This window comes from Acanthisitta chloris, unplaced genomic scaffold (assembly GCF_000695815.1).
Source record: "Acanthisitta chloris isolate BGI_N310 unplaced genomic scaffold, ASM69581v1 scaffold24702, whole genome shotgun sequence".
In the NCBI taxonomy this organism is placed as follows: domain Eukaryota; kingdom Metazoa; phylum Chordata; class Aves; order Passeriformes; family Acanthisittidae; genus Acanthisitta; species Acanthisitta chloris.
Window position 1 is genome coordinate 27,181 of NW_008662518.1, and position 11,259 is coordinate 38,439.

Consider the following 11,259-nt stretch of genomic DNA (forward strand, 5'->3'; position numbering starts at 1 on the left):
TCATAGTAGCTTCAAAGTTGTTTCACTTCGATGGCTTGGTTTATGGTCAAATGCAAAGCAAGAAATAGGTTCAAAATCTCCCTTCTCCAAAGAAAGGATGTGTGGGCATTGTCTGTGTCTGCAGCTATGAAGCTATGGCAGCAGTTCTGCTCTGCTTCATATGCCACACTCCTCTGTGGATCACAGGTAGCTGTGATCTTTTCCTTCTCCCCATTTTGTGTGTCTTGTGATTTTACTCATAACACTTACATAAAACTAACTTTTTATCCACAATGCATATCCACAGAGCCATGTAAATTACTTTTAGCGAAATAGCACATTATTCTGTTTTTTCTGATTTTCATGGAGGACCATCTTAAAAGACTGTTTTGTATCTCTGTAAAACATTGAGAATGCCTCCATACCTATAATATATTATAGGTATATCTGATAGTCACTTCTGGTTGTTTAGCCAGTCCGATGTAATTACTGAACCATATTAACATGGAACATCAGAGCATTTTATGGTTTATCTGTGGCCAGGCTATGCTTGCAGGACTCACAGAGCCAAGGTTGCTGATGGCTAGTCCCTGCTTCTACCTAAATGGCCACCTATATGCATGCACAGTATTTATCCAAGAGTTTCATAATTACACATTGCTCAGCACAGAAAAGGAGGAATCAAAGGTTGTTCCTATGCAGAATGATATTTACATTCATCGTGTCTGTGAGGGAACTGGGCAGCAAACTCTGAATTTTGGCTCTGGGCTTCTGTAGAAAACATATACAGGTTGACCATAACAGGTCATTATACTTTCCAGCATGGAAAAAGGACCTACTTCAGAGGGCTTAGCACAAGTGACCTAGTCAGCAATGGTTGAAAGAGCTGCTGGCTCTCATCATTTCTGCGGAGCGTGGTCTCACGTAGTGGTGACAGCCCACACTGTTGTGTAATGGAAACAAGGTGCTGTGGCAGGGAGGGCAGTGCAAAGAGGTGGACTGTGTTGCTGCCAGAGGGCAAGGTGGATACAAACTCAGAGATACCCCAGACTCTGCAGCTTCACATTTGCACTCATAGGCTTACTAGCTCTGTCTCGAGTCAATCCGAGTCCTTGGATTGGGCTCTGCACACTGGTGTGCTTCATGCTTGCCTCAAAATCAGCCTCAGCATAATTAGAGTACAGATTTGGTCTTCTTTTTCCTGGTCATGTATGTTTGACTTTAAACATCTTCTCCCCATAGGGCAGAAAATTCTGCTGCAAAGGTTTTAGGCACGGCATGGGTTATTATTTTGTGCAGGATTTTTCCTAGCCTTTGTTCCAAGGTTTGATTCAGCAGAGGTAGCAGAAGGAATCACTCAGCCGCTGCATATCTCTGGGCTCAGTAATCCGCATCTGGTTTGCAACACGCGAACCCGACAGTATTACACAGCCCCTTTGCAAGGCAGCACCAGTCATTTGTCTTCACTGTATAGAAAGTTTCCCACTGACTAGGAGGAGGTACTGACAGGCAGGCTGGTCTATTTTGAATCCCATAGGTTACCATTGAAGTGGTAGATGGCCCCGACACCGAGACAGACAAGGATCTGCAGAAGGAGAGCAGCAAGCCTAGCTGGCCAGTCCCATCACCTGACTGGAGGAACTGGTGGCAGAGGTCCTCCACCTTGACTCGCATGAGCAGTGGTGACCAGGACTACAAGTATGATAGCACTACTGAGGACAGCAACTTCCTCAACCCTCTTGGTGGGTGGGACAGTCATGCACCCAGTCACCGGACATTTGAGTCCAAGGAGCAGCCAGAGTATGGTAAGTTTGCGTTCCAGGCCTCGTATGGGCATCTTGGGATTGTAAAAATGAGGTTGGGGGAAATGAGAATGGTGAGGCATTGCTGAGGGCAGGCCAAGCTAAATAGAATTTTTCATCATGTGGCTTTTGCTCATCAGTTTTTAAATACAAATCTGTGCAGATGCACAAGCTGTACTGTGGTAGCTGCATTCCACTAGTAAGTCTATAATCTTGAAAATCATACCAGCTATCCCATAAGAGGGCCTTTTTTTAGTCCAAAGTGTGCTGTTTTTAAAAGCAAAGGAAATAAGGTTTCATATTTATTTTTAGAGTGAGGATAAGTACAAATTTAGAATTGTGCGGTGCTTTGGGAACCAAAATACAACTATTGGATAAATAAGCAAGATCTAAAACGTGGTAGTATTTGGTGGACGCACAAATAAGATGAATTATGTTGGTGCATGTGTGGGGAGTGGCATATGCAGCAGGAACATTGTGTATTTGCGTGTGTAATTCTCTTCCAGATGTGTCACGGCGAAAACAATTGTTTTCAGCTTGTTGTATGAAACAGTTGCAGAAACTAGAAACAGAGAGGAGCTACAGCTCTTCACTGCTCTGATGGGCTGTAGCTATCCACACAGGAATGACTCAAGGGAGGTGAGCTGAACTGTGCTCACAGGAAGCTCAGAGCCCCTTGGATTTAAGTTCTATGTAAATACAGACAACTTTTAGTCAGAACAAGGTTTCAAAACCATAGTACTTTTATCCTGGCACTTCTGTTGTGTTCCCTAGGTATTGCAAAGTGGTTGTTACACACTGATTCAGTCTTATTTTTTTCCATGTTTTGGTTAACTTTTAAGTCCTAGAGCCTTAACAACTGAGAGACGTTATGTGGAATGCTGTATTTAAACACATACATATGTATTAAATTTTGTGGCCATTAGATTAAAGTCTATCACTTCTTTTTGCACCTACATTTATTTGTGGGCAGGATTTGTTGCCAAGAATTCACCTCTTAGGTAGTTATTCATTTAAGTAAAATAAAATTGCTTTCACAAATAGTTGTGGTAGAAAAAAACAAGAAGAATTACAAATATAAAAATAGGAAGAACAGGTTGAGCTCCAGCTGCAAATCTAACATGGTTTATTTAATAGTGTGTTTCATAGTGCAGTGTAGACTGCATGTAGGTAGGTCTAAAAATGATCCTGCTGCACACCAGAGCATCCTACTAATTGGAAACAACTCCTGGCCTGCTGACTAACCTACAATGTTGTGTGCCATTGGCCTTGTCCAGGTGGATGTAGCAGCAGCTCCTGACTGTGTGGGGCTTTGATGCTAGTTGTACCCATTGGCCTGTTCACACCTTTCATGACTCTACCTCCCTCCTGCTCCTGCCAAAAATCACTGCATGGCTTTATTTGCCCTTCCTGGGCCTCCCAGGCTGGGCCCTTTGACAGGCTTTGCACCTGCTCACCTGTCCTCTTCCTCTCCAGCCACGTGGAGAACAAACTCAGAGTTGGAAAAGAACTAAGAAAGAGAACAGGGCCAGGGAGAGACAGCAGATCGCATTTTTCTGCGATGTCCTCTTCAGACTGCTATCATGCCTGCCTGTTGGCAAGTCCCAGAATTACAGGTCTTTGCATACTGATGTTAGCCCACATCACACCATGGACACCTGATTGCAGTGTGGTGACTTCCCAACTGGCAGTCTAAGAAAAGGAGGCACACATAAGGTCCCTGCCACGAGGAACTCCTGTCTTAGGCAGCTTGCTACAAGTGAGATATATAACCTTTCCATACTCCTGGCAATAAATGTTTAATAGCACCCCACAGAGTTGTCGTCAGTCATTACATATGGTACAAATCAAGTTACGTGCTCTACTAACCAGCTCAGGAAGCTCACAGACAGCATGGCCACGGCGGCGAGCGGCAATCGTGCGTAGCACAGAGGCCTGGCCAGGCAGGGATTTGTCCCTGGGTCTTGCCTGTACCTTAGGTACTCTTACCTGTAACTATAGAACACGTTTGGCTCAAAGCCACTAAACCAGGTTTAGCTTTGCTACCAGTGCTGGTGTAACCCAGAGGAGCTACAGCTGCAAGTTATGATCACAGGGTAGTTAAATATGTCCTGTAGGTTGCAGAGAGAATCATTAAGCCAAATGTCTCCCCAGCTGGAGGGGCCAGTGGGAAGGCAAGAAACTGGGGATGGGTTCATGGGCTCTGTTTGGTGGCCTTCACAAGGTGTGATGTGCAACAGTTAATGCAGCAAAGAGAGACTGGTTCTGAGGGGCTTAGATGCTTAGAGCAGTGCCAAGCCATAGTGGTACAGACATGGTGTCCTGTGCCTTTGGCTGTCTACCAGAAGAGAATAAAGTCATGGTTCATTTTCAGAAGGTCACTGCTAGTAAACAGTCAGATTTTATGTTATTTAATAAGCCACATGAAACACTACAAATTGCATGTTGTTCTGGGTGTAAGATGCATATACTCTTCCCTGTGTTCATAGCAGTATTCCTGAAATATCTCTAATCCCCTGCTTAAGGGACTGAAAAAACCCAAAATTGCCATTTTCACATATGACCCTCAGCCTTCCAACACACATTGTGCCTAAAAGTACTTGAGTGAGTGTTGTTGTGCTATCGCTGTGTGTTCTGAAAAGACAAAAAAAGGAAACTTAATTTATCCTGTGCCTGATCAGTCTGTGGTCAGCAAACATATTCCTATATGCAGGGAAATTATGTGAATAGATGTGCACTGTTAGTTCATGACCCAGCTTTGCAGCTGAGGATTCTCAGCTGCCAGAAGGTCAAAAGAGAAAGGAAATATTTTTTCAAATAATGTTGCGTGCATTTCCCTGAGGAGCACCAAGTGTGAAAACCATTTAAACAGCAGGCTCGCGCCTGGCATTCTGCCCAAGCTTCAGGTAGAGACATCTGGATTCCATTCTTGTTTTGCCTTCTTAATAAAAAACACTGCACGGTAGTGTTTTGGGTAGTAGGAGTTTCGTTTCTTCATTTCCTTCCTCATCTTTGTTCTTACACAGACTATATTGACGGTGAGGGTGACTGGAGCCCGTGGTCCCTTTGCAGCGTCACCTGTGGCAGTGGCAATCAGAAGAGGACGAGGTCCTGCGGCTATGCCTGCACAGCCACCGAGTCACGGACCTGCGACAGGCCCAACTGCCCAGGTGTGGACATGGTCACATGAACTTTTGCCAGGGGGAGTGGGGAGAGGCAGGGAGAGCCCTCCTGTACACAGAGCCCAGGGCCTGTTCGTTCTCTGGCTTGGTAGGAGTTCCAGTGGGAAAAAACATACTGAATTTCAATGCCATTTATGAAATGGCAGGTTCTTTCATAGTAACCACATGCTGCTAGATGCAGTCCACTATCCCCTGGGACTTAAAAGGCAAGTACATGGGGGGTTTTATGTCACAGCAGTCATTTTTGTGCACATACGCTTTGTATTCCGAAGGGTACAATCTACTCTCTTGAAACAAATTTGTAGTCATTTTAGAATTTCAGACCAGCTGTGCTGACTGTTACCTCAGCGAGCTCCTGTTTTGCTGTGCCAATGGGCATGACTGTGTGGTGAACAAGGATGAAAGAATTGATAGTTTTGGCTTTAATATATTCAGAAAATACAGCCAAGGAGCCTTACCTTAGATCCTACCCGTCCACAGGCATTGACATTTAAAGTGTCCTTAGCACCACACAGAAAAGCAGGGCTGAGCACTTAAACCTACATCATAAAAGTTTAAAGCTGCTATGGAAAACTTTCCCATGATGTTCTTTAAATTCTGCTGTGTGTTTGGATTTAGACCAATTTGTCGTGCAGTAGCTGCCACAATGCATGGGATAGGTGCAAGTTCATTACTTCCCAAGATTGGAGAGAAGTGAAAACACAAGCCGTGGTGGTATGCATTACACTGAGTTTACTTAATGACTCAGAGAGGCAGAAATTCTTAAACTGGAGGTCAGGCTTCTTTTAATGGGAAGTGAAATGTCGGCAGTGCTAGAGAGACTTTGGGAGCCTTGGTGAGAGAGCTGGAGAAAAGTTTCTCACTCACAGGTAGATGCATGCCTCCATTGCAAAGCAATGGCTGCTAGGCAGCTCAGAAGAAAATTGTTCCTGGATGTGCTCATACATCCTAAAACCTCAATAATAAGGGGTTAATTCCTGAAGAAAGCATGTAGCCCCCAGTTATATCCTCCAGTATTTATTACCAGCTAGCATCAAACAGTGGCAAACTTGAAAGAATATATTATGTCATATAACAGACCTCCAACGATCAGCAAGCAAAATATATTCACTCTTTGAGGCTGTGCTGACATTTTTAAAATTACAAGGGCAAAGCTCAGCTTCTGCTGTTTATAATTCCAGCAGTGAATTACTGCCTTGTAATGGGTTCTTGGGTATCTATTATTTTGCATCTAGTGCTGGAGTTAAGACAAAACCCTATGATAATTTTATTGAAAAGTGGCCTGAGGCTCTTTTGAAGCTTTGCAAGCCACTATTATACCCCAGTTCAGGAGATCAGGAGAAAGTTCATTGGCAAGAAGGATGGTGAACACACTTCATTATTAACTATAGAGTTATCACATATTAAAGATCTTTCTGCTCTCTTTGGAGGTCATTAATTCAATGGAGAGGAAAAAAGAACCCAAATCTGTTCAAATGCTTTGAGGAGATATTTGCTTTAAGGCTATGTGACACAGAAACATTAGTCTGGTCAATAGGCTGAACTAAAGCAGCAACGAAAGGATGTTTACTTTGGCAAGATCAATTAATACATTTTCTGGCAATCTCTGTGACTCTGCTGACAGCAAACACTTAACCTGGAGGTTTCTGGAATATCCTGGCAATATCCTGATATTATATCTGATAGCTATAAGTGGTGGGGATGGAATTGACTGGAGAAGTTACTTAACTCTCGCCTACTCACACCCTTCAACTCTCTAGCACTGGGAAACACCAACAAGTGCCAATCTTCTTATAGCAGCATCATTCTTCCTTGTAATTCCTGAAAAATGGTTGCCCACATATGGAGATTAACGTATTCACCTGTCTTCAGGCATATCACTCTGTTCTACCTTCCTAACACCACAGATTCCCTGGTCATACTTTTGAAGGAACATTCCCTCCAGCAGCAGTTTCAGATTGCTTCTCCACCAAACAAAAGCACTTTGCCAAGCTGGGGAGGGAGGGGATGGCAGGGAGGCAGCTGATTCCATTGTGTTTTAATAGGAAAACACCAGTACCACTAACATGTGTTTGTCTTAGGGATTGAAGATACCTTCCGGACAGCTGCCACAGAAGTGAGTTTACTAGCAGGGAGTGAAGACTTCAACGCTACCAAACTGTTTGAAGTTGGTAAGCAACCCAGTCAAACTTTCAGTAATAGATAAGAGGTTTAGATTTTTCCTGGTCCTGTGGGACAAAGATATTGAATTTACCATTAAAAATGTCAGTAATAATGCCCATTTATTATCTTGCTTACATTTACGATCTGAGCCATAGCTTGCTTTGGTCATAGAATCTTTCTCCTCTTAAGTCTCAGAAAATTTCTGTGCTTGTTTCATTATAAAATTAGTATTCTCTATCCTTATTTTGGAAAGAGCTGTAAGGCTCCACACTAATGGAGGGGGGAAAAAAATCAAACACTCTTTAGCATTTTGCTGAAATACCCTTGGATGGAAGACACTATAAAAGCATTTTAGATACAGCTGTCACATTAATAAAAACCCAAAAAAACAGCGGCTTTTATGAGCATGCACAGTTTTTATAGCTGTGTGTGCTGCAGTGGGGCTAGCCAAGGCAATTTTATAGGGCATGGCTTGATTCTGATCTATCTAAAATTCAGTCCAACCTCTGTAATGTTCTGATTTCATCCCTCCAATGAATCCATAGTGTGGCCACTCCAAGACACTGGGTGCTGGACTAATTGAACAAATAATGTAATCCAGCACCTCCCTCCTATGGTGATGGAGCACAATAGTTAATGACAGCCAGGACGGGACTCTTTAAGGAGATAGAAAAACAGGACACAGATGACTAAGTAAATATTTTCCAAGAATGTTTGCCGTAAGAGTTTTAGATCCCAGTTAGTTACTCTGCTGCAGAGTCCTGTTAAGTAACCGTGGAGCAAGATGTAGAGGGTTTTTTTGAAGGCACATAGCACAATACAGACACCTTAAATAATGTTTTAGGTAGGAGACATTTAACTGGATTCTATCAAGACTTGCAAAATAATAAAGTGCCAGTATTAAATATGCTACCGGTCTGTAAATCTCTTTAATCCCAGCTATACATCATGGCCCTGGTGCCATTAAATCCTCCTAATGTGCAGCCACTCTGATGTTATGTCACATATGCCCTTTTAGAATCTCAATCACTTTTGGCTGCATTTGCCAGCTGTCAGTCTCCATGTTTGAAATACAGATGCTTGAAACACCTCTTAAGGAAAGTGGAGATCAAACAGAAAATAGTATTTGTTAGTTAAGAGAAAGACTGAATTAGGGGTTAAAACGACTCCAGTAGAAGTAATCCAGACCTTGCTTGCCCTCCTGGAATCTCTAGCATCAGGAGAAACTTAATCCTTCAACTTCTCACTCTGCTGTTCTTACCGGTGAGTGTGTCCTGAGTAGGGGTTCCAACTGGAGACTGGCACCAAATCACTGTGATTTCCCTCTTTCTGTTGCTTCTAAACCCACAACAGTGTCTCTTGTGCTGCATGGGGATATCAGCAGCTCAATTAGAATTTGCCAGGTAGAAGAAATGTCACAGATTCTTACTGGGCTGGTGCTAAAGTGTAACTCAGACTAGCACTGCCTGAGGCCCTAAAGCCAGTCACACACGTGATTTCTTTATGTGACAAGGCAGCACATTAACACATTGCAGGGTGGCAAACTGTGACTGCCCTTTCTTTCTTAAGCAAACCACTGGTCTGGAACAGTTACACCTTACTCATTTGTTATCACTGATCACAGGAACTGGGATGCTGCATAATGTATCTTAAGTTTCCATTTCCTGCCCTTAAACAGATACTGATAGCTGTGAAAGATGGATGAGCTGCAAGAGCGAGTTCTTGAAGAAATATATGCACAAAGTGGTCAATGATCTTCCCAGCTGCCCATGCTCCTACCCCAGAGAAGTTGCTTACAGCACTGCTGAAATCTATGATCGGCTTAAGAGGAAAAACTTCCGCTGGAAAGATGCAAGTGGTCCAAAGGAAAAACTGGAGATCTATAAGCCCACTGCCCGGTACTGCATCCGCTCCATGCTCTCTTTAGAAAGCACAACGCTGGCAGCACAGCACTGCTGCTATGATGATAACATGCAACTCATCACCAGAGGGAAAGGGGCAGGTACACCAAACCTGATCAGCATTGAATTCTCAGCAGAACTCCATTACAAAGTGGACATTCTGCCTTGGATCATATGCAAAGGTGACTGGAGCCGCTACAATGAAGCCCGACCGCCCAACAATGGCCAGAAGTGTACAGAAAACCCGTCAGATGAAGACTACTACAAGCAATTTCAAGAAGCAAGGGAATACTGAGAAGATTTTCCTCCTCGGACACAAAATAGCATTCGTTTCCTGGATGCCAAAGAACTGGTGATGGCTGCTGCATTGGCTCCTTGACAGGAGCTGGTCAGTTTCTTTCTCATGAATGTATATAGTTGTAATATAATACATAAGTATTTTTCATAGTGTGTGTAATTTATAAAAACATATCTCTCTATCTCACACACACCTATTTTTACATACAGACATACATAAATCTTGTCCTGGAAGGATTTTATACTGCAATAACATTCATGTAATAATGTGCATTTCATTTTATTTCCCAACTGTCACATAATGGGGGGTTAGGTGGCAGCTGCCATCAGCATCAGGCCCAAGGTCCCAGCTGAGGAGGCACATATTTAAAAGTTGTTATAAACAATAGGACTGAAGAATGTACACTTCCATATGGGAATGGTTTACAAGATTAATGCACCTACAACATCAATTTTCTCTATAATTGATTTCATGACTAGTCATATCTAAGAAGGGAAAAGGATTTTTTTGGAAGGGCTATAGTCTAAAGTGAATATAGAGAACTCCTAGCACTTTTTTTCTCAGAATTCTTCCTGTTACTTTCTAGCTCAGGTCTTTGCAGTCCATCTGGGGTAGGTGTGCAGGAAGATGTAGCTTGTTTCCTCCAGGCCAGAAGAAGTCCCAGTGCAGTGGTTCTGCAAGAGTTACAAACAGCCACTCCTGAAGACATCTCAGATATGGAGCTACACCTGTCAGGGCTTATGTCTTATGCTGAGGAGAAGATCTTCAGGGCAGCTACCTGTTAACTGAGCATGGTTTAAGTCTTTGGAGTAATGAGGCCAGAGAAGGAAACCCTGTCAAAGGGGGCCAAAAAAACCCTCATACTTCCCAGCTTTTTTTTTTTAAAGAAAGAAACAAGCAGATTTGAACACTCTTTATGTGTTAGAAGAGTGTTTAAAAAAAAGAAAGACATTTATTTTTTTAACAGAACAGGGAAAGTGGAATCTACATGTATAAGTTCCCTGAGATAATGCATACAACCAGTCCTTTTCCCCTGTTTTTCTTATGCTGAGTGCACAGTGTCCTACAGAAGAAGCTATTCTCTGTGAGGAACTATTGGTGAGTTTAAATGTCTTAATTTTTTTAAAAAGCTAGCATTATTTTTGTAAAGTATTTATTGAATTGTAACAATAACTCGCATGTGGAATATGTCTCTAACATGAAAGGCTTCTGTAATGGAACTTGATTGCCAAGAACACAACTGTTGTTAGGCAAGGGTTTTACTTCCAAATTTTTATAAAGTACAAGTTTACATACATAATCCTGTCATTAAGTAGCTCACACCTGCATTCATATGAAAGATAAAAATTACACCATGGGTAAATAAATACTTGCAGTTCCATCCTGCAAAAGACTGCCTTGCTGCAAGTCAGTGTCTTCATTTGGAAAACTGAAGGATTAATGTTACTAGAAAAATGCCTATTTTGGACTTATGTGGTCTGACACACATATGTGCACTGCATGTGGAACTTCACACAGTGGTAAAGCCGATTGGCACTGCAGTCAGTGTTAGCTGAAATATTCAAGACACACAAAAGACAACTCCCTCTGCTATATAGAGACACACATGATCTGTAAGGTTCCTTCCAACCCAAACCATTCTAGGATTCTATGAGATACTGTAGATCTTTTCTCTGGCTCTGTTGGCCTTTTAGGTTTTGTTGATTGCGACCTCATGGGCAGACATGTATGTGGTGTCCCCACCATTAACACAGGCACACTAACTCCACCAAGTCTGGGCAGGGTAAAGCTTGTGTTGGTCTGCTCAGGTAGCATAAGCTATGGGATTCAAAAGCAGCCCAGTCCTTGGACTCCTGCTCTGACCAAGCACGTGGTACACATGCTGCAGAGGCTCTCCCGGATCTGCCAGACCTAGTCTGACAGGCTGCAGAGCC

The 11,259-nt window shown here is 42.8% G+C and overlaps 1 protein-coding gene across 1 annotated transcript in view; it reads left to right on the top strand.

The window, feature by feature from the left end:
* The window catches only part of ISM1 (isthmin 1, angiogenesis inhibitor), a 15,656-nt gene extending 6,186 nt beyond the window's left edge, over nucleotides 1-9,470 (top strand). The window contains exons 2-5 of the mRNA XM_009070635.1: nucleotides 1,517-1,784; nucleotides 4,808-4,951; nucleotides 7,045-7,134; nucleotides 8,805-9,470. Of these exons, the coding sequence (XP_009068883.1) occupies nucleotides 1,517-1,784; nucleotides 4,808-4,951; nucleotides 7,045-7,134; nucleotides 8,805-9,322 (1,020 nt within the window). The 3' untranslated portion in view covers nucleotides 9,323-9,470. The remainder of the gene's footprint in view (nucleotides 1-1,516; nucleotides 1,785-4,807; nucleotides 4,952-7,044; nucleotides 7,135-8,804) is intronic.
* The last annotated feature ends 1,789 nt before the right edge of the window (nucleotides 9,471-11,259 follow it).